Here is a 24,819-nt window from a genome sequence, read left to right as displayed (position 1 = left end):
GTCACACATCCCCACATGGAATATCTCCAGGCTATCAAGAAAATAAGCAAAGCAACTGAGCACACTGGTACACACCTACAAATGCAGCAACTCGGGAGGCTGAAACAGGAGGATCACAAGTTTAAGTAAGACCAACCTGAACAACTTAGCGAGATAGCCTCAAAATTTAAAAAAGAGGCTGGGAGTATAACTCAGTTGTCACCTCAATTCACTCCCTAGGAACACATTAAAAGGAAGTTAGAAAGGAAGGAAAGAAGGAATTGAGCAAAGGGAGAGTTTTGTCCCATACCTGCCCACCACTCCTATGATGGTTCAAAGAAGATGTCTCCTTTGAAACAACCCTGTCAGAGTGGACACTGGCACCTGAATTTATAGTCCAGTCCTAGCTCAATTCCCCAAGTTCCCTTAGAATAGAAATGGGAGGGACGGGCTCAAAGTTCCAGGAGCATATGGTCAGTAGGAGCTCATGACCTGAAAACACACAAAGGAGAAAAGGGTGTTCTTCTCTTACAATGCAATATGCACACATTCCCTATGAAGAGCTCTTAAAATCACAGAACTCCAAATGGACATAGGAAAGCAAACAGTAAATGAGTAGCCTGAAGAGGAAGCCTCTGCTTATCTTTTCAGTCCATGAAGATTAAAACATGGGGTCACCCAACAACATTTCTAAATGAAAAATATACCCAGACCAGAAGCCAACCAAAATATGGCAAATCCATCAACTTGCTTGGCTGGTAGTCATGTAACAGTGCTGTTACATATCCACCAACTGTGACTGGTTCCAGGAAGAACTAGTCCCAGGTAAGGGTGCTCAAAGACCCTAAAACAACCTTGTACTCACTCACATGATCCTCTCTCCTGAAAATTACAATAGGCAAAGGAGCCTATTGCCTTATTGCCACTCAGTGGCAATAAACAGTTCTCCATATCATTATGGTTCATTCCCCACCCACATTCCCTAAAACTGAAAACAGAAAACACTTGCCAAAAATAGGTCAATAACTGATTCATGATCCCAATTATCAATCATATCACAGAAATAATAATAAACAAACCAATAGTACTGAGCCTCACACATATAAATTAACTTAGTGGTCAACTTATTCTACAAACATACCCAACTATAGCTGTGCTTACAATACAGCCCCAAGTACCACATTAATATTTAAAATTCAGTAATATTATTCTTAAATACTGGCAAAGTTCTAATCATACTTGTGCTCCTAAAGGAAGTTAAGACTTTGGTGAAAACTCATGTAACTAGGGTCAGTTCATGAGAAAATTAATATCTACCCCTTAGGGGGATCCTACAGGTTTTACCCACCAGGCAGAAGCTTTCTAAAAGCTTTCAAGGCTTGCTGAAAGAAAACCTTTTACTGAGGCCCTCATGTTTTAGAGTTGGTCAGTCACTGGGCAATAAGAGAAAGCCACACTGGAGATTTTGAAATGGACACACACCTAACACTGTAGGAAACAAACTGCCTAGTTTCTACAATCTTCCTTCCCTAAAGCAGCCCTCAAGTCATTTTCTATGCAGAGATGGGTAAATTCTGTAACCAGAAAAGATATCGGCTAAGACGAGAAGAGGCTCAGAGCTATGCAGGAAAGAAATTGACAATGGGTGCTCACAAGGGCAAGAGAACAGGATAAGAGAGAATCCATGCAGGCTGAGGATGAAGCTCTGTGGTAGAGCTCTTGCCTAGCACACATGACACTCTATTTTAATCCCCAGTAATATGATCAATCAATACCACAAAACAAAACAAAGAATCCTTATAGAATTAAGGCCAATGCCTCCACATGTAAACACAGGACAGTCAGGAAGGCTTTCTATCTCAAAAGAATCTCCTACAACAACTCTAAAAGGCAGAGAACCTCCCTAAAAGCATTATCAGAAGCCAGAATGGCCTAATAGGAAGAATGACTGGTCTATTCATATGATGTCCCAGAGCTTCATCTAAGAAACAAGTAGCCTTTAAGTGAAGATTCACAACTACCTCCTCCTCCTCCCTTTAGAATGCCCAATGCAGGTACTCTGAATCTGGCAGCTTATTCTCCATGCTCAAACGCAAGCAAACCTGTGACACCTGAAGTGAAATGCAACTTTCTGATTCCAATCTTTTTCAGTCATACTCCCAAAACTACTGGGACAAGATCAAACCCCAGAACAAAGTAAAATCTTAAAACCATGGTCTAGCATTTTATACTTCCATCCCCAGCCCCATACTGGAAAATAAGCCCAGGGCACTGTACCACTAATCTACACCTCCAGCTTCTTTATTTTTTTATTTTGAGACAGGGTCTAAGTTGCCAAAACTGGCCTCTAACTTGGAATTCTCCTGCCTCAGCCTCCCAAGTAGCTGGGACTACAGGACTGAACCACTATGCCCAGGTTGTTCTAAGACTTTTGTTCCTTCTTTTCTTCTAATGACCCCATTGCATCACATGGATATCTTGCTCTCCCATCTCTCCCTCACCATCCTAATCCTCAAACTCAAGTGAATATAACTGTCACATTCACTGCTGTATTTCTCATGAAACCAACATACAGCTTTACACTGCAGGAGCTCAATTAATCTGTGAGAAATAAATATATAAATCTCACAGTGCCCATCAATGCAGTATCTAGGCTGCCTGGAGTAGCTAGGCAACGCTGGGGATTAGCCTGGGACAGGGGCAGTGCCGGCTGGGACATACAGTAGGGTTGCTTTCATTGCCACAGGACTTAGGAGAAAGCTGAGTACCAGTGAAAAAAGATAACAGGAGGAAGGCAAAAAATAATCAAGTGAATGATATTTGGGGCAGTGATACAAAGGCAAGAAAAAGAACAATAATGTCTTTGATATTTCTTGAATGTGAAAAGAACCAACAGCTCCAAAACAATGGAAGCCTGGAAGGGTGGTGCCATGATGAATAACCCTCCTGCTCCCAAAGAGAAATGTTTGGGTTCTTTTCCTCATTATCCTCTTAAACATTTACTCACTGTATACCTGCTTTGTGTCGGGTGCTGACTAGACACAAGAACCCAGAGATGAGAGAAAAGGCCCCTTCTTTTGAACAGCTTATGATCTAGTAGAGAAAAGCACAGACCTGGAAAGAAATGTTGAGGATGCTCTGCTAGCACTAAGATGGGGAAAGGACTCCTGATGGAGGGAGTAGCATGAGCCAAGGACAGAGGAGGTACACTCCTGTGTCCTAGGAGGAGACCTGAGTGCTGCATCATGGTTGGGCAAAGAGACTGAAAGTTAAATCACAAATGCTCTGTGTACCAGGCTAAGACACGTAGGCTTGTCAGTGAGGAACCACTGAAGTGTCTGGGAATAACAATGAGCAAGGCAATAAATGAAATTATGTTTCAAAAGAATCTGGGTACCTATGGAGAAAGGATTAAAAGGAAGAATGAGGCAAAGGGACTTCATTTCAACATTCCAAGCACACTATCAAAGCTGAACAAAGAACAGTAACAACAGCAATAAAATGTCAAGGATGGATAAGAAAAGATTTTAAGGAGGCAGAATTTCTAGGTCTTGATAAAAGGCCTGGATATTGGGGGAGAGGAGGTGAAACAAGAACAAGGGAAATCTGGTTGGGGCATTCCTGGTACTGACTCAGGGCAGCTTCAAGGGCACGCAGGTCACAGCAGAGTAAGGACAGACTAGATGTTAGGAGGGAGAAATAATGACTGTGGGCTCACTGAATCTACAAATACTTCATCTGCTAGGGATCCTTGAAAAGTAACTGGAAGAAACTTGATGAGACTGAGGTGCTCTGGAAGAGACAAAAGCACTAGACTGTATAAATACATGGGACTAAATGGAATGCCAGGTAAGATCAGAGGGTATTCTTTCAGCTAGGATAGTTCTGGTCAGATTCTATTGTCCTGTTACATGGCATACAGTTATACTTTAGAACAAGTCCCAACTGGCCTTGAGCTTCTCTGCCCCAGATTCTCACCCACAAAACGGGAAATTAAAACACAACCCTCTTTCTTAGAGGCTACACTGCTTCTTTCTTCTGGAGAAATGAACTTGATCAGTTCCAAGAAAGGTCAACACTCTTCACCTCTCAGAAGCAGTTGAGTTGTTATATAACATGCAACTGAAAGGAAGAGAACTATTTAAAATGTTGGTTTGCTCATTTGGTTAGCACCCAAAATCTGAAAACTATTGAAAGAGACTTAATGTTTAGTACTCGGTGTAACACAGCAGCAGTGATTGCCACACACTACCACTTACTAAGTACTTTATGATGCTATAATGCACAAAGCCTGACACATTTTCTCGTTTAATCCGTGTTGAACAATCCTGAGGTATACACTATATATTCCCAACATCTGTGGTTACTGATGGAGGACCAATGAAAAAGACCTTATCTTAATCTATTTAGTTAATATTCCAAGATTCTAACTGGTTCATTTGACAAAATGGTTATTTTTCTCCACTTCTATTATCTGTAACACTCCTTTACATCTTTTTTCTTTTCTTTTTTTTTTTGTAGTACTGGGGATTGAATCCCCAGCCTCACACTTGCTAGACAAGAGTTCCATCACTGGGCAATATTCCCATCCCTTCACTATATTCTTAATTTAAACAAAATGCCCTTAGTTATAGTTGAAAAAAAAACTAAAATCTTTTCCCTAAATAAAAGATCCTTATGAGCTCTAGCTTGTCCTTCTTCACGACCCTGGAGAGCAAAGGAGAGCTGAGGTACTAATTTGTGTAACATCAAATTGGGGCAAAGGACAAATAATTATTTTCTAGAAATTTTCTTTCTATACCCAAGCACTACTAAAGAAGAGCCAAACACAACGATGTTTCAAGGTACAGAAGCCAAGAAAACTAAATTGTGCAGAACTGGGACTCAAGGCAGCTGCCTAGAGAGAAAAGGAGTCCACAAAGCAGCCCTGGAAGCCAGGCATCAGAGGTGGGGGAAGGGGAGTGCTAGAGGCATGGTAGAGATAGGGGACAAAAGCTCAGCAGTTTCTCAAGTCACCTTAACACAATGGTGAGTTGCTGAGAAACAGATAATTTCATCCCTTAAAAAGTCCATCTTCAGGGCTGGGGCTGTAGTGGTAGAGCACCTACCTCTAATGTGTGAGGCACTGGGTTCAATCCTCAGCATCACATAAAAATAAATAAAGATACTATGTCCATCTACAAAAAAAAAAATACTGAAAAAAAAAGTCCAGGGCTGGGTTGTGGCTCAGTGGTAGAGAGCTTGCCTCGAATATGTGAGGCACTGGGTTCGATTCTCAGCACTGCATATAAATAAGAAATAAAGGTCCATCAAAAAGTAAAATAAGTAAATAAAATCTAAAAAAAAAATTAAAAAGTCCACGTTCACACAAAAATTTACAAACAACTCCATGGGACTCGCAGATACCTTTAGGGATACATGGATTTCAGATTAAAAATCTGTAATAGGGACCCAGCATGTATCATAGGATACTATTTATGAAAACAATGCTATATAAATATTAAAAATCTTTGAAAGAAGACATAATAACATCAATGGTCTATGGGAGAAAAGTAGTAGCTTTTCACAGCTGTCATAACTGATGATGACTTCAAATGGCTGAGACTACCTAGAAGATGTTCTCAATTTATTCCCAGAGTAGCAAGGGAAAATACCAACCAACCAAAAGGTTCAAGAAAAGCCCCGAGACCCTTGATTGCTGCTAAGGCAGTGAATGTGAAACTACAAGATGCAGCCACAGGGATGTACCCAGAGCCATCAGTCCCATAATAACAAAATACTCAAATTACACAGGAAAGAAAGCACATCAAAATCATAACAGTTACCAGGTGTAATGGTGCATATCAGCTCAGGAGGCTAAAGCTGGAGGATCGAAGTTCAAACCCAGCCTCAGCAACTTAGAAAGGCCCTAAGCAATTTAGTCAGCAAGGCCTTGACTCAAAATAGAAGATAAAAAGGGTTGGGGATATAGCTCAGTGGTTAAGCAATACCTGAATTCAATTCCTGATACCAAAACAAAAAAGAATCACAATAGTCAAGGGTGAGATTGAGCTGTTACCCATGTCCACAGCCTTAGGAGGCACCTACCTCATCAGGGGTATCTTTTGCATCTGGTTGTGTGGCAGCTGCCCGCCGGGCAAGATTGCCAGCGCGAATGTTGCTGAGGTTGATCTGCCTCTCAGGAGGAGGCCCACCACGAGGCTGCCCTCGAACAATGATGGCACACCCTGAGAGGACCTAAGGAGAGAAAAAAAGAGAAAAATTAGTGTTCTAGATGTGACATCAACAAAATGTAGGTTGTTCACTAAGGCACTAATCCCTAACACCTTAACAGTACCACAGAGGCCCTCAAATATTTGGTGAATAAAGAGAATTGCTTTTAACTTTATAAGAGAAAAAACTGCATAAAGCCCTGGGCCAGATTCCAAAATGATGGTCCCAAAAATACAACAGGAATTAAACAACCAATAGAAAAGCCATAAAATAAATAGACTGGGATGAAAAAGTATGTGAGATATGGAAATTAATGAATGACCTTTGTAATTTCATCCCAGCAAGCACCACCACTTATGTTCTTTTCAATTATTAAGAAGCTAATATCTCTATTCACACTTTCCATTCTAGGATTGAGGCAAACATGAACTTAAGAAAAGGGGAAGCCAAAAAAGCCCCTACACACCATCTAAGAGGAACTGAGGGTGCCCAAGGTCAAGAGAGAGAGAAATCTGTCATGTAATCTGGAAAGCCAGTTCCTGGATGATTAGAACAGTAGACTCTAAAAGAACTTTAAGGCTCCCACATGTAGCAGCTCCTTTGATCTCTGACCAAGGGTGCCAGGCACAGAACCCACTTGCAACTGAGAAAAAGACATTTAGATCACTAAATGCAGATGAGGCCAGAGAGGAATGATCCTTGTGAAGGAAGATGAATCAAAAAAGAGGAGTCTGAAGGTATTGTGGATTGGATATGAAGGTCACCTAAAAGCCCTAGTGACGGTTAGAATATGAGAGCTCTGACCTAATCAGTCCATCCTAGTTTGAATGCACTAACCAGGTGATAACTAGAGGTAGGATATAGCTGGAGGAGGTGGGTCACTGGAGGTGTCCTGGAAGGGTCCATCTTCCCTGTGGCCCTTTACCCTCTTTGTGTTTTCTGGTAGCCACTAGTGAAGCAGTGCACCTCCACCATATTCTACCACAGTGATATGCTATCTTACAACCATGGTCTAATCCTCTAGAATCTTGAGCCAAAACAAATTTCCCCTCCCCTAAGTTGGTCTTGTCAGGTATTCTGGTCACAGTGGGAAAAGCTAACAGAGCAGAAGCGACTCTAGCTAAGATTTCTCCCTCACCTTTCCACCTTAAGTAATGCTATAAATTGAAAAACATAAATTTAGTAGTGCATTTCAACATACATGTATAAAAAAAAGAATAAGAAAAATAAGTAACTGAATAAATGTTGTGGTTTAGATCTGAAATGACCCCCAAGGTCTCGTATTGAAAGCGTGGTCCCCAGGGCAGCAAGTTCAAAGATAGGGTTTTCAGGCAACGATTGGATAATGAGGGCTCTGATCACATAGGTGAATTAATACACTGGATGGATTAACCAACTGACAGCTGAATGAACTAATGGGAAGTGGGACCTAGCTGGACAAAGTAGGTCATAGGGTATACCCTGGGAGGGTGTTTTCTCCCCAGGCTTTCCCTCCTCCACCCGCTCTCCCCCTCTGCCCTCTCTTCTTCTTCTCAGCTACCATGAACTGAGCAGCTCTGATCCACCACTTCCTCCATGATGTACTGCCTCATCTTCATTGCCCAAAGCAATGAAGCCAGCTGAGTGTGGATGGAAACCCCAGAAATCATGAGCCAAAAGAAACCTTTCCACCCCTAATTTGCTTATGTCAACTATTTGGATCACAATGATAAAAACTGACTAACACAGTAGTCACTACCCATATTAAGAACTAGGACACCGTCAGAACCTTGGATTCCCTCTGTGCTCTTCTCTACTCACGTCCCCTTTGCCTGACTCCCACCATTACTCTGACCCTTATGATAATTCCTCCCTTGCTTCTTTGTACAGTTCTGTACAGTTCATCAATATATACATATACTTGGCAATATGGCTTTATATTTTCTATTTATGAACTCTCTACTAAGTGAGTTTACTGCACGTACCTACCAATAACTTGTTTATTTTGCTTCTTTTGTGTTTAGTAGAACTCATCCATGTTGATGTGAAACACTAGTTTTGTCATTTTCATGGCTATATAGTATTTCATTTTCTGAACATACCACAACTCATTTACCCACTCTACTCCTGTTTTATGGGAACTTTATCAAACAAATAAGCATATTCCAATTTTTAAAAACTGGTGCTCTGATTAATGTCTTAATATCTCCAATGATTTGAGCAGACAGACCTTGACCTAAATCACTCCTCTCTAGTTACACTCACACAACACAGTACACACACACACAGTCTTACTAATCCAGTTACAAAGCATGCTCTTATTATTATTTCTGATCAAGTGTTATCAGCAACAAAACTCTAAAATTGCCAACCAAACAACCTTGCTAACAGCCCTAGGCATCGTCTCTGGGAAATGAGATTCTAGAAAGACAGCTCTCAAATCCAAGCCAGGAAAGAAGAGGTAGACTAGAGCAGAGGATACCTGGAGTTCCTGAGACAGATCAAGAAAAAAAAAGGAAAAGAGCTTGAATCTGAACTCATTTACAGTCAATTATTCATCACAAATGGCATAAGTAAAATACATAGAGCACACCGTAGTATACACGCACTTTAAATATTTCATGCACGTATACCAAAGGAGGCCTAGGAGAGCCACGCTACTCATACCACACAAACCAGATGATCTGTCTCCATTACCTGCTCCACAATTTTAGTTCAAGTTTTCACAAAAATAAAGCATTCCCAGGAGACCCAACATGTTACTCGATGAAGCACAGTTGGAAAAGCTAATATCCACTTACAAGAAAACGCACTGTGGCATACTGCTAAATAAGTACTGACCCAGCTCAGGAAACCAAAGTCTGACAATGACCACTGAAAAGCTCAAGAACAGAGTAACTCAGGAGAAGAATCCCCTTTCATCCCTAAACATTAGAAAGGTATTGCCTCTAATGCCTCTGCCTAGTAATCTAGGTCCCCAGGGGCAACGGGTCTACTATGTAATATCTCAGCCCCATGAAGGTCTTTGGCAAATAACTAGCTCACAATAATTTTACAACAATACTCTCTTCCCGAATGCTGTCGGAACTTTGCATTATTGCGCCAAATATGCTTGAATTAATATTAGACAGACTTGGTTTTTTACTTTTTAGGCTGCTCTGTGTATTGTATTCTATTGAGTATGCTAATTTGAGCAGCAGCCACCGATTCAACCTTCTAAGCAACAAGAACAGATTCATAATGGCAGAGACTGCTACTTCTATTCCTCCCAGGTAAGGACGGATGTGTACATCTGCCTCTGAACTGTCTTCCCATCATTTGCCAGTGACCTTGGAGGAATGGTAGGAAAAGATTGTTAGGAAAAATGGTTTCCCTCCTACCATTTAGAGAAACGAAAATTGTTCAAAACACACTTAGCTCTCCCCATTTCATTTTCCAAGCGCTGTTAACCTCCTCCACCTGCCTTGCTTGTCAACCATCTATTCAAGTTCTTCAGTAAAAAAACATTTTAACGGCTTCCCTTTACATAAGATTTTCAACCAAATAAAACCAAAGAAAAATAACTTTAGGGGGAAAATACTTTAAACGTCTAAGTAAAATATGGAAAAGATCAAGATCTACATATCAGATAACTTAAATTTCATGTGGCATCAACGCATTTTTTTCCCCTCTGAGAGACCTGCCATCTAAGTTGATTTGGGAGTAAATTACAAATACTTAACCACTGAGCCATATCCCAGCCCTTTTTATATTTTATTTAGAGACAGGGTCTCATTAAGTTGCTGAGGCTGGCTTTGAACTCACGATCCTCCCAACTCAGCCTCCTGAGGGGATTACAAGTATGCTCCGCTATGTTTGGCCTAAGTTGATTATTTTCATAAGTTTATTCACTGATTGGTTTATTCATTTAGTTAATTATAGTTATTTATTTTATTTTTTTCTTTTAAATATTTATTTTATTTAATGTCTAACTATGTGTGGGTCATTGTTCTAGTTAAGCATCATATTTCACTGAAACAAAAACATTTCTGCTTTGGGGGAGCTGATATTCTAGTGGGGACACAAACAGCATAGTAAGTAAAATGTCATTCATGAGAATTTTAATTTCAGAGGAATCATGTTACAATTGAAAGGAGACTGTCATGGGTAATTGATCGCTGAAGCTGCACTGACTGATTCATGTTGCAAACTTTCATGGATGCAGTAATTATCCTTAATTGCTAATTTATAGGGCATAGAAAACAAGTCATATGGTTACTGCTTTATCCAATTATATTAATAAAATGACATATTCTAGAAAACCAATCTTAGGACTACCTGATTCAGCAGGAGGTTTGTGAAACCAGCTGTCACAATGAGTCCAGTTTGATTGAGGTTATGGATTAGATAATTCTCAGCTCTGCCAATAAAGGCTGCAGAGAGATGTGTGTGATTCAAAGCACCTGGCTTCAGGGCAGGAGTCAGGTGGCTACAAAGGCTGAAACAAGGCAGCTGAGAAAGAAAATGGGGGCTCAAACTGTTCAAACCCACTTACAGGTTTACTGGGAGATTACCTACAGTGAAACACTATCTGGGCAGCCACTAAAATGTTGCCCAGCAACAAGAACACCACATTAAATCTTCACTAGATTCTGATAAATGATCTGGTGTGCTTAACTCTTTAATTCCCAGCCACTGGCAAGAGTAGACAGAAATCTTCTGCAAAAATCTACAGCAAAGAAAGCGACCGTACAGAAATTCTTAAGTACGTTAATGCAGTCAGCATTTGTTTCCAGTCCAAGAGAAATATCTTCTTCACCTGAGGATCATCTTATTACCCCTGCATTCTACCTGTTCAGATAAAACGGGAAAATGGCAACAGCAACACCTGCCAATATGAAGAACCAAGATAAAGAATGAGAGCTCAATAAAAGGCCCCAAACAAATCCATGCATTTATTGTCAACTGATTTAACAAAGGGCTAAGAAAATTCAATGGGAAGAGCGGTCCTTTCAACGAAAAGGTGTCAAGATAACCAGATATCCATAAGCCAAAGAGTAAAGTTTGATCTCTACCTTATGCTACATGCAAAAGGTTACTAAAGAAGGTTCAGAGGTAAACCATAAAAGTTTTAGAATTTAAAAAAATGTAAATCGTATGACCATGCATTAGGTGCTAATTTCTTAAATCTGACACAAAAAATACAAGCAACCAAAATGATTTTAAAAAGGACAAACTGGACTTCATTAAAATCAAAAGCATTGTGCTTTAATGAACATTTATTAAGAAACTAAAAAAATAATACTCGCAAAGCATGTTTGATAACTATCTAATATCCAGACTGAAAAATCAGAACAATAAAAAAAAATAACCCAACTAAAAATGGGACAGGACATTTGAATAAACATTTGAATACACATTTATACAAATAACCAATAAGCACATGAAGAGATGCTCAACATCATAAATCATCAGGGAAATGCAAATCAAAAACACTTCACAGCTCCTGAGATGGCTATAATCAATAAGATAGAGAGCCAGACTCAGTGGCACATGCCTGTAGTCACAGCTACTTGGGAAACTAAGGCAGAAGGATCACTTCAGTCCAGGAGTGCAAGATGAGTCTGGTCCACATAGGGAGATCCCATCTCCAAAAAACAAAGTCAGAGAATAAGAAGTGTCGCCAAGAATATGGAGGAATCGTAACCATTGTAGGTTGCTGGTGGTGCTCCTGCTTTGGAAAAGTCTTATTGTTCCTCAAAAGTTAAAGTTACCTTATGACTCAGAAATTCTACTCATAGGTATAAACCCAAGAGAAATGAAAACACATGTTCACACAAAAACTGGTTGACAAATGTTCATTGCCACATTATTCATAATAGCCCCAAAGGGGGGAAAACAACCCAAATTTCATCAGCTGATGAATGAATAAACAAAATATAAAATATCCATAACAAAAATATTACTCAGCAGTAAAAAGAAATTAAGTTCTGCATGATTTCACAATATGGATGAACCTTGAAAAACTTATGCTGTCAAACAAGGCAAACACATGTTGAATGATTTCATTTATACACAATGTCCAGAATAAGCAAATCAATATAGACTAAAAATAGATTAGTGGTTCTCAGGGACTATGGAGAGAGAAAGAGCAAAAAGTGATAAGTGATGGTAACAGGGTATCTTCTGGAGTGATGAATTATATTCCTAGAGCTGGGCACGGTGGCACGCTTGTAATCCGAGTGTTAGGGAGGCTGAGGCAGGAGGATCACAAGTTAAAAGATAACCTCAGCAATTTAGCAAGGCCCTAAGCAACTTAGCAAGAACCTAAATCAAAGTTTAAAATAAAAGGACCAGGGATGTGGCTCAGTGGTTAAGTACTCCTGCGTTCAATCCCTGGTACAAAAAAAAAAAAAAATTATATTTTGGAATTAGGCAGTGGTGATCACTGTATGAATGTAATAAAAACCACTGAAATATATACTTCAAGGGGGTCAAGTTTATTATGTGAATTATATTTCAAAAAATTTTAATGAAACCAGGCATGGTGGTACATGCCTATAATAATCTCAGCAATTTGGGAACTTGAGACAGGAGAATCACAAGTGTGAGACCAGTCTCAGCAATTTACTGACTCTAAGCAACTGAGCAAGAACCTGTCTCAAAACAAAAAAACAAAAGGAGCTGGGATGTAGTTCAGTGGTTAAGCACACTTGGTACCCACCCACCCCCAAAAAAAGGCCCAGTTTGATCTACATATTCTTATAGGTAGATTAGATTTAAATAATGCTAATGAAAAAGAAAAATTTAAGGCACTGACAGAACCAAGTCAGGCATGGTGACTCATCATAGAAAAGGCTATAGAGAACCTCTAGGAATAACAAAGCAAGAAGTCACAAGGAGAGAACTTTGGTAAATCTACTAAGCTCTTAAAAGGATGAAAATGGCCAGAAACAATATGACAAGTATTCTATGTCACACAGAAAGGAGAACCAGAGGTGTCTCTGTGCTAGAATGTCCACAGAGCCATGGGGAAATCTTTAATTACAACACTCAAAGACTGCACGGACAGCCAGGCACGGTGGCACACACCTGTAATTCCAGCAGCTGGGGAGGCTGAGGCAGGAGGATTGCGAGTTCAAAGTCAGCCTCAACGATGGTGAGACACTAAGCAACTCAGTGAGACCCTGTCTCTCAATAAAATACAAAATAGCGGGGCTAGGATTGTGGCTAAGTAGTAGAAAGCTCGCCTACGATGCATGGGGCACTGGGTTCGATCCTCAGCACCACATAAATGTAAAATAGAGATACTGTGTCCACCTAAAACTAAAAAAATAAATATTTAAAAAAAAAATACAGGGCTGGGGCTGGGGCTCAGCAGCTGAGCACTTGCCTAGCATGCATGAGGCACTGGGTTCAATCCTCAGCACCACATAAAAATCAACAAATAAAATAAAGGCATTCTATCCATCTAAACTACAAAAAAAAAATTTTTTTAAATACAAAATAGGGCTGGAGATGTGGCTCAGTGGCCGAGTGCCCCTGAGTTCAATCCCCAGTGCCCTCCCCCACTCCAAAAAAAAGACTGCATGTACAGGGGTCTAGGTCAAATGGGAGAGTAGGAGGCCAAGGACTCTCCTCTGACAATGTATTTTCTACACCTAAAATCCCATCAGGGGATGGGAAAGGATCTGCTGTAGAAAGGGGAGGCAAGGTTTGGCCTAGTAGATAAACTTTAACAAAGCAAAAATATCTCAAAAAAAATCTAAATAAACACAAAAGTAACAATCAAGAAACTAAATTGGAAATTTTTCAGAAAGTATATCAGGAAAAGGCATCCTTACAGCCAGAGTTATTGTCTCCAGAGGAAGAATCATCTCTTGAAAATTAAAATGTCACTTAGACAAAGCAGGCAATCCCCAAAGAACATAAGCTGTTTGGTCTGGGAAGTCTTTCCCAGAACATTTGCCAACATAGCCAGCTTCTTTTTTATTTTTTCCTTTCTTTCTTTCTTTTTCTGGCAAGAGCAAGAGGCAAACCTAAATTAGAGGGCCCCACATTCAAAGCCAATGAACTGGAAGCCCAGGACATCTCATAGAACTGCTGTTCCACTGGTTCGGGATACAACTGCCTCCAAACCAGCTGTGTCATAAATGGGCTTCAGTTTGTAAAATAAGGGAGTTTAAATCTCAGGAGCATGATCTACTGAGACAGGTCTGATAAACAGAGCAGTTAATCTGGGCCCTTTCATTTTATATCTGAAAGCAAGACAGATGAAGTGACTTTTGCCTAAAATAACAAGGCAGGTATCTGATGGTAGAGCAAGGCTTAGAACTGAAGTCTCCTATCGTGATGTTCCAACTATGCCACATGTAGAAACATGCATTTGGAAGCTAATTTCTCTGTTAAAACAGTAACTGACGTTACCTACCAGTTAAATCTTCCTACCAATTAAAAATATCCACTTACATGTGCCAGCAGAGCAGGTGTCAGAGACAAAAACCACGAAGCAAGTAAAGCTTCCATGAGCTGGTTGATCCAAATCAAACTAACATTTACTAAATACTACCACACGCAAGGCAGGCAAAGACTTAGAGTACAATATTACAAAAGAGCACACAGAACACAAGGGAAAAAACTTCACAATGGTAAAAGGTTGGACTGGTAAACTATGGCCTATTTGCCAAAGTTAGCCTGTCACCTGTTTCTGTATAGTCAAAAAGCTAATTTTTAAATGGCTGAGGGGTGGGGGTGGGGGGAATCAAAAGAATATTACATAATGTGCAAAGAACATGAAATTCAAATTTGCGTGTCCATAAATAAAGTTTTATTGGAACATGCCAAGTTCATTCATTTGCATATCATCTACAGCTACTTTCACACTAGACAGCAAGAGTTGAGCAGTGGTGGACAGAGACCACACTGCTTATAAAGCCTAAAATGTTTACTACCTGGCCCTTTACAGAATAATTTTGCCATCCCCTGATATGAAGCATTACGACAAGGGAGTAAAACTAGTTTTTAGTTTTTCAGTAATCTAAATAGCAAATGCCCAGAAAAAAATAAGTTCTGGACAACTGCAAGTTATTCAAACTGCTCATTTTTATAATCAGAGGAGGAACAGCATTATATAGCAATAAGTTAGTTTCAGAGTCAAACCAATCAGCAGTGACCTCAGAAAGTTACTTAATTGGCTCAGTTTCATTATTTTGAAGTAAATATATAAGAATATCCATAAGAATTGTTATAAAACCTGCCAGGCTCAGTGGTGCCCATTGTGACCCCAGCAACTCAAGCGGCTAAGGCAGAAGGATCACAACTTAGCAAGTCCCTGTCCCAAAATTAAAATTTTTAAAGGAAGGAGGATCTGGGCATGCAGCTTAGTGGAGAGCAACCCTGAATTCAATCCCCAGTATAACAACAACAACAAAATCATTATGAAATCTAAACAAGAGGATAAAGTACTTGGCTTAAAACCAGGTCCAAAGACACAATAAATACAAGCTGACAGTTACTATAAGAAATAGCTCAAGGGCTTGGATATAGCTCAGGGGCAGAGCTCTTGCCCAGCATGCCCAAGGCCCTGGGTTCAATCCCCAGTACAGATGGAAGGAAGAAAGGATAAAATGGGGGGAAATAGCTCAAAGTGTGATGTGAAGCAAAGACTAAAAGAATATGTACCTCAGAAGATGGCCATTTCCTCTGGGGGTGAAAAAGTAAGCATCAAAATCATGGAAATTCTCCCACACTAAATCCAGTCAGAATTACTTAGGCATCCTGTAATCTAGTCCCATGATTTATCAGTTAAGATATCCACTCTCTAGGAAAGCAGACCTAAATGCCTGTCAGAATATCTTTCCTCAAAAGTTATAGTATTACGTATCGTCTCTTAGGTTTGTACTGTACTGAACTTCACACTTGACAAAATGTCTTAGCAAACACAGCTCAGACAGTGTGGCCAAGTGGAACAACAATGATGAGTTCTGTAAGACTTAGACAGTCTTACAAACTCAAGGGAACACTACCCTGAATGTGTGATAGTCCCTCTTCTATAAATGAGAATGTAACTACTGTCTTCTCTGGGCTGTTTATATTATTACATGGGCTGTCTGACCACTAGAGTTTGAATATGGATTGTCTCCTCTGAAAACTAATGGGGAAATTTAATCCTCACTGTGAGGTATAAAGCAGATAAGGGGCTGGTGATATAGTTCGGTGGTAGAACACACACTTAGCATGCATGAGGCCCTGAGTTCAGAGCCCCCCCCACCCAAAAGGTAAAATCTACAGAACACAGAAACATAGCCCAACTAGGGTGCTTACAGGAGGGCCCTGGTGGTGGGGGGGGACGAGAGAGGGGACGGGGAGGGGAAGCAGATAAGATCATCAGGTAGAAACCCATGACTGAATACTGGTGACTTTATAGAGGGAAAGACAAAAGCACAAATGCATGCACACAAAAGCACACAGCCCTCCCTAGTTATGGTTGCTTGATGCTCTGTGCCATCATCTCTGGATCTTGCCAGGCAAGAAGGCCAGAAAAAGACATGGCCCCCCAACCTTGGTCCAGAACCATAGCCAAAATAAACTTCTTTTTAATTTTCCCAATCTGTGGTATTATGTTATCAGCAATAGAAAATGGACTGATATACTACTATCTGAAGTCCAGTAGGTAATTCAATAAATGGTAAGGGGATGTTGGTCACTCGTTTCCTTTCCAACTCTCCATGCCTCTCCATCCTCAAAATGTTCTGAGGAAGCAGGGCAGAAATCTTTATTCTCATTTTACAGATGGGGAAACCACAGCACAGGAAGAATATGGCTCCAAGATAGAATACAGGTTTCCTTATTGCACATTCTAATAAACCCCAAAGACTTATAAACCCAAATATATGATGAGAACCATAAGCCAATACTGATGAGTTACATAAAAGACCACCACAAGACCTCTAGCTCAGTCCCTGCACAAAGAGAGGCTCTCCATGTAGGAACTGACCCCATCTCCTAGAAACCAGTATCAGCACTGCCTCTAGGACAATGGTCCTCTGCAGAGCCAGGTTTTTGCAACCTCATGCTGAGCTCTGCTGTTGCCAAGGACCCAGGAGATCAAGGCATATTTACTTAGAAATAGGAGAGAAAAACTCAGTAACAACTAATCATACGTAGCATGCATATGTGAAGTGCTTCTTCAGAGAAATATACTCCAGTTGTCAGGAGAAAATTTTTCAAAATGGGCAAGTCATGTGTTACCTTACCAAAAGAAAAGCCAGTACACTGACTCCAGAAGATACAAAATATCACTGCCAGAAATCTTTGACCCCTCTACCAATTGGTCAGGGTCAGATACTCAGACTTTTAAAGGTACAGGAAAATTACCACAGTGATCCAGGATCTTCATCCTTTATCCATGATTAAAGAAAAAAAAAGCAATTTAAATGTTATATAAACAAAGTGTAAAGAAAGACTACAGCATCAAACTAAAACCCATGGTAATATTACAGGTGTACCACTGCACCCAGATTTATTTATCTATCTATCTACTTTTATTTCTTTTTTAGTTTGAAAGAGGGTTTCACTAAGTTGCCAAGGCTGTCCTCAAACCTGCAATCCTCCTAACTCAGTCTCCCAAGCACTGCACCACTGTGCCCAGCTAGGCAGCCTTTGTTTACCTTTCACTACCAACTGGTCAAAAAAAAGCCCTAGCTGGGGGTAAAAAACCCCACTGTGGGAGACCATAAGCTTAGTATGCATAAGGCCCTGGGTTTGATCTCTAGCAATGCAAAAAAAGGAGGAAAAAAAAACTTTTTAAATAGCCCTAAGCCCTTCCTCCTCTTGATCAGCACTGTCTAGTAGGGCACTGAGGTGCTGACAAGTCAACCAGCACCTGCCAGCAGGTCAATAAAAGCTGAGGATTCAACTAGTGTGAGCAGGAAATTGGCCACCTACAGGGAAACTAAGCAAATTAGACACTGAGGAAGATAAAAGCCAGGTTTCTCCCTGGTTAGAAAGGGGAGTAACAAATATAGAAAGGCTAGGAAATAAAATCCTGTTGGGTTGGAAATGAAGGTAAACATTAAAATACAGACATGTGCAGGCTCGGGTTGTGGCTCTGAGGTAGAGTGCTCACCTACCATGCATGAGGCACTGGATTCGATCCTCAGCACCACATTAAAAAATAAAATAAAATAAAAATATTGCATCTACTTATAACTAAAAAATATTTTTAAAAATACAGACATGTGGATGTGTGTCTATACACCCATGTATTTCCTAGCTCCATCCACTAAGAGGGCTTAAAAACCTGATACTCAGCCAGATGCAATGGTGCATACCTGTAATCCCTGCAACTCAGGCAGGAAGATGGCCAGTTCAAGGTCATCTGGGCAACTTTAGCAAAATATTGTCTCAAAATAAAAAACAGAAAGGGCTGCAAATATAGCTCAATGGTAAAGCAACCCTGATTCAATCCCCAGTACTGAGGGGGAAAAACACTGATGGACAGATCTTGTACTAAAAATTCTGCTGAAAAGAACAAAAGCTCCTTAAAGAAATAGCAAATTCCAGGTTTGAGTCAGAAAAAGCATATTATGCTGTGTCAAAAGTAAAAAATGTGCTTAAAGAATAATGAGGACAAAAAAAAAAAAAATGAGGGGAAAAGATGGTGGAATGAGATAGACATCATTACCCTATAGACATCATTACCCTAGGCGCATATATGACTACACATATGGTGTGATGCTATATCGGATACAACCACAGAGATGTAAAGCTGTGCTGCAATTGTGTACAATGAATCAAAATGCATTCTGCTGTCATATATACCCAATTAAAATAAATACATTTTAAAAATAATTAATCCTACATTAAGATATTAAGATAACATATTATTAGAATATGTAAATCTTTAAAATGATTATAATAATGTACCTATGCCTTTTTTTCTGTTACATGATAGAATAAGCACTTCTATAGAAATAAAGTACGGTTAAATTTAAAGATCAAAGAGGATGGAAAGAAGACTTAGAACAAGTAAAAATCTAACTGGTCATTCTTTAGTCTTTTGCACAAAGACAATCTTCAATTAAAAACAGGCAAATCTTCACTGGTAGAATGCAAACCAGTGGTTGCAAAGGCTAGAGGTGTCTGGAAAAATGAGGAGTGACAGCTTTTGGAAGCAACGAAGATGTGACTAATTAGGATGATGGTTGCACAATTCTAAATATATTAAAAAACAGAATTATACTATTTACATGAATGAACCACATGAATATAAATTATATCTTAATAAAGTATTATAAAAAAATAAAAAAAGAATGATGAGGACATATCAAAATGATAAAGAAGCCAGCTTAAAAGAACTCTCACTGGCCAAAATTGGGACAACTTGAAAATAAAAATAATAATAATGGATTATAATCTATTGAATGAATAAATGTGTAAGAGAAAATTCTACATTATAGTAAAACAACAACTAATGGATGTAGAATCAACAATACAATTAGAAAATCATTATTTGGTAGCATTCACATTAACAACTCTGGCAAGAATCATCAACGGTGCTAAAATTGGATAAGTATTTGATAAAGATCAAACATTTGCATAATCTCAAAATATCTTCTTATAGTCAAGCACAGAGGAACATGCCTATAATCTCAGCAACTGGAGAGGCAGAGGCAGGAGAACCTTAAGTTTGAGGCCAGTGTCACCAATTCAGTGAGTCCCTGTCTCAAAAAATAGGTAAAGTGGGGATTAGGGATGTAGTTCAGTGGTAAAGCACCCTGGATTCACTCCTCAATACTCCCGCAAAAAAAACATTTATACACACACACACACACACACACACACACACATTTTCACAAAGTACTAATTACATGTTAGTTAATTACATGTTAATTAAGTATTAAGTATGTGATAATTATCAAATAATTAATGTAAAAATATTTATTACTAATTATATAAAATACTACATTGAAGAAACCTTCCAGATACCATCTTAAACAAGTAATTACATTATCTGTATCAGTAGTAATGGGACTATCAATGCAATGTGCCTCAGAGATACAATTCACTAAAGAGAACACAGCATTATTTATGATATTCCTGGCAAAATGCATAACTTTAATCACGAGAAAGCAAGGCAAACCAATGCTTAGGGACATTCTATGAACTGGTCTTAGAAAATATCAACAATGTAAAAATGGGGAACCACTGCTAACTGAAGGAAACAAGAGACATGACAAGTAGCAGGTGGATCACCAGGGTCCAATCCAAGTGATCCTACACAGGGCACTGTTAAGAAGTCTGTAGGTTGGAGGACAGTATTCTATCCATATTAATTTCTGATCTTTATAGTTACACTGTGGTCATGTGGAATTGTTTCCTTGTTGTTGTTGTTGTTGTTTTAATATTTAGTTGTAGATGGACATAATACCTTTATTTTATTTACTTATTTTTATGTGGTACTGAGTATCGAACCCAGTGACTCACATGTGCTAGGTAAGTGCTGTACCACTGAGCTAAATCCCAGCCCTGTATCCTTGTTTTTAAGACAACACTTAGAGGCAGGAACTGTGGCACACATCTATAATTCCAACAAGCTGGGAGGCTGAGGCAGGAGGATCACAAGTTGAAGGCCAGCCTCAGCAACTTAGTGAGACTCTCAGCAATTTAGTAAGACCCTGTCTCAAAATAAAAAGGGCTAGGGATGTAGTTCAGTGGTAATGTGTTTCTGGTTCAACCCCCAGAACAACAACAACAACAAAAACTTAGAAATATTAAAAGGTAATGGGTTATCATATCTGAATATTACTCTCAAATAAGTCTGGAAAAATTACAGTAAAGAGATTATATTTGCAAATTTGCCTACTCAATATAATTTATTTGTAACTTCCATATCAACAGTCTCAGCACATTTACTGTCATTCAAAGGCATGCACATGCAGAGTAGCAAATATATGAGTTGTCAAGTGTCCTGTCCCAGCAGACAACAAAGCAATGCTCTCCTTTCTTGTTTCAGCTCTAACACAATAAGCAAGTGTTCCTTTCATGGTCTATTTAGTTACATGTTTTTTTGCATCTTGGAGCTTTTTGTTATTTTCATTGTTTAAAATGGCCCTCAAAAAAATAAAAAATAAAAGAAAGAAAATGGCCCTCAAGTGTAATCCTGACATGCTGTCTAATATTACTAAGTGCAAAAAAAGCTGTTATGATATACCTTACAAGAAAAAAATGTATGCGTTAGATACGTAAAAGCTTCATTTAGGCACAAATTATAGTGCTATTGACTGAAAGTTCAATGTGAAGATGTCAACATTATACATTAAATAAGATGGCTTTAAATAGAAGCACTCAGAGAACAAGGTTATGTATTAATTGATTGGTGAAAATGTCACCAGACGTCCAAAGGATCCTAATCCTGTATTGCCCCTGGCAGCAATGGTTCAATATTCACTAATTCAGTGTTTGCAACTTAATAGAACATTAAATATTGTGAATAATGACTGTATGTAACAAACACAGAGAGGATGATAAACCAACTGGGGCAAAGGACTTATCCGTACCATTCTCCCAACTGTTATTAATATTTGAAAACATTTCAAAATCTAAAAAATATTTTTTTAAAAACAACTTTTTAGGTGTTAAACATACTATAGGCTATTTTAGAGCCTCAATGATAAAACACATCACTAGAACTAGATCTCATTGGTGATTCTGTAACTGTCCATTTCCCTACCCTTTCCCTCCTTCTCCACACATACACAACTTCTAAGACATAGAATGCATACCACAGCTCTGTTGCATGACCCACATATTTCACTGTAATCCTTTCATTACTTCATTTTCTTCCAAATGAAATGTCAGAAACTTTCACAGAATTCAAACCTTCTCCAATGCACTATTCAAGACTAACACCTCCAAAAATACTTTTAGGTTTTAAGGGAGATGCCAATTCCTTCCTATGCCAGTTATCTGGAGGGTATTTTTTTAATCACATATAAATTATAGAAATGTGGTAGAATTAGGTTTTATAGCCAGGTATGGTGGTACATGCCTATAATCCCAGCTACCTGTGAGGTTGAGGCAGGAGGATCACATGTTGGAGGTCATCATGAAAACTAAAAAAGGCTAGGATGTAGCTTGGTGGTAAAGCACCCTAGGTTCAACCCCCAGTACCATAAAAGAAAAGAAAGTGGGGGGGAAATAATTAGGTTTTATATTTAAATATCAGAAACCCTTAGCCAGTGCATGACTGTAATCCCAGCAGCTCAGGAGGTTGAAGCAAGAGGATTGCAAATTCTAGGCTAACCTCAGCAACTTAGCAAGTCCCTAAGTAACTCCTATCTTAAAGTAAAAAGGGATTGGGAATATAGCACAGTAGTAAAGAACCCCTGAGTTCAATCCCCAGTACAAAAAAAAAAAAAAAGAACACCCTTAATGTCTCCAGTTTTTGAGAAAGTGAGCAAGTTTAGAATTACAATTATTGAGAAGTTTTTGTAAGAGATAAGAACAACATTCAATGTCTGGGTTTAAGTGAAGATCTGCAATCTTGGCTGCAATCTTTTAACCCCTGAGAGTCACTTTCTTTACAATCAGGAAGGAATCAGATTATCAAGAACAATGCCAGAGTCCTCTGCTCTAATTTAGAAACAAAAGAAAAAGATGTTTTGAGAAATACCAAGAGAAATTCTCTCGATTACACAATAACTGGGTTTTTCTTTTCTTTTCTCCTAAGATTTCCTCTCTGCCCATCTTTGAGCCTTTGGCATTTTCCACACCATAGGCTGTCCAGATCAAAGTACAAGGACAGTATAGAAATATTTTCATGTGGAGGGATCAGGAAGCACCTCTACTGCTAAGCAAGTACAATTTCAAAGCATGGAACAGTTCATTTATATCATTGCAGTCACCATGGCCACAGACATCAGTTGAACCCCATCATCTTTCAACAGAAACAAAATTTGAAAGGCATAACAGAAAGCCTCTGAAGTAAATTACAGACCAGCAATCACCTGATAGTTTGTTAGAAATGCAGACTTCACACTCCATCCAGACCAAGTAACTTAGAACCTGCATTTTAAAAAGTTCCCCAGGTGACTTGCATGCACATAAAGTTTGAGAAGTATGCTCCACTAATTCCCTGCCTCTACTATCCAACTACCCGGCTCAGAAACCTATGTTCTCCAGAAAATTCAGTTTAAACTTTGTTTTGGTAAAGAGTCTTTCCAAATCCACAGACCAGGTGAACTTGCCCTGCTGTATATATTCTCTGGTACTCTACACTTCTCCCCCACAGAATCCATCACAATATGAAATCATGGTATAAGCCTGTTTTGCATCAGGCTTCTCTTGGCTGGAAGCTCTATAAGGGTAAAGGACTATATCTCTCTTATTCACCATGGCAGGCCCAGAACAGGACTAGAAACCAAGTATTTTCTTTTTTAATAAGTGAATGGTGGGCTGGGGTTATGGCTCAGAGGTAGAGCGCTCACCTAGCATGTGCGAAGCCCTGGGTTCGATCCTCAGCACCACATAAAAATAAATGAATAAAATGAAGGTATTATGTCCAACTACAACTAAAAAATAAATATTAAAAAAAAATAAGTGAATGGTCCTCTGTGTCTCAATTACAGTGTTAGATTCTGGAGCAAGAGGACAAAATCAATTAAGATATGGACCTTGTTCTTAGGCAGTTCACAGCTTAGAGGACTTTGTGCAAACTAACCATGAGCCAAGTCCCTAAGAACATGGGCTACATTCACAGCTGCTTTTCTTATTTCTCTGCCAAATGATAACAGATAGCCCAACTGTTCTCCAAGGCCCTCTGCTCCCACAGCATGAAGGGGAGGCCAAGAATGTCTTTGGCAACTGCTCCTCATTTGGATCCTTCATTTCCAGGTTACCTTGCCCAACCTTCTCTCTCTGCCTAGTACAACTCCAACTTTCTTTAGCATCACTTCATTCTCCCCTAGGAAGTTCATGTTATTTCTGGCAACATTCTCTATAGCCTCTTCCCTCATCGGTTCTCTTATTATGAGATGTCGAATTTCCCTTGTTACCTCCTCCAAAAATTGTCTTGCCTAACTCATTTCTAACCACTCAATCGGTTATTTCCTGTGAGCTGACAAGCCTACTTTATTCTCAACAGAAACCACTCAAATCTATATCCCTGGCCAATTTGGAGAATCTCCTAATTAACTGTTCAATATTCAATTGTCTTCCTACTTTCCTCAGTCCCTTCTCATATCTCCCAAAGGATACTTGGTGATTGAGCAAATGCTATTCTCTTTTCTCGGATTATATTCCCCATGATTCTTATATTCATTCTTGATTAATAAAGAAGATCTCTCAGTAGATTTACTTCCCAAGCCTATATCAAAAAACCATGGTCACAAAAACATATCTAAATACTGAAACTGATAGCAATGAGGTGGTAATATTGCTTCCTTCTACCTCTGGACATGCAGTTCAGAGAAATGGAAGTTGATGGGCTAAGAATACAATGTGATGTGGAGGAAGGTGCTCAGCAGAAAATGTGCAAATAAGCTTAGGCCACTATTTCACCAGAACAGTCTGATAGGCTCAAAATCCATCATGCCTCTCCACAGTAACAGGGAGAGACCAGCTATGGCCTACTAGCTGCTGCCATGTCTTCTTTCTCCTCCTCACAGC

General features: G+C 39.3%; 1 protein-coding gene across 1 annotated transcript in view; it reads right to left on the bottom strand.

The window, feature by feature from the left end:
• Snd1 (staphylococcal nuclease and tudor domain containing 1) overlaps positions 1-24,819 on the bottom strand; it is a 410,684-nt gene that overhangs the window by 370,761 nt on the left and 15,104 nt on the right. Inside the window, exon 2 of the mRNA XM_027926283.2 lies at positions 6,067-6,216. Coding sequence (XP_027782084.1) covers positions 6,067-6,216 — 150 coding nt within the window. The remainder of the gene's footprint in view (positions 1-6,066; positions 6,217-24,819) is intronic.

This window comes from Marmota flaviventris, chromosome 1 (assembly GCF_047511675.1).
Source record: "Marmota flaviventris isolate mMarFla1 chromosome 1, mMarFla1.hap1, whole genome shotgun sequence".
Lineage (NCBI taxonomy): Eukaryota > Metazoa > Chordata > Mammalia > Rodentia > Sciuridae > Marmota > Marmota flaviventris.
Note: the sequence above shows the minus strand (reverse complement) of the source record. Positions and strands in the feature narration are given on the sequence as shown.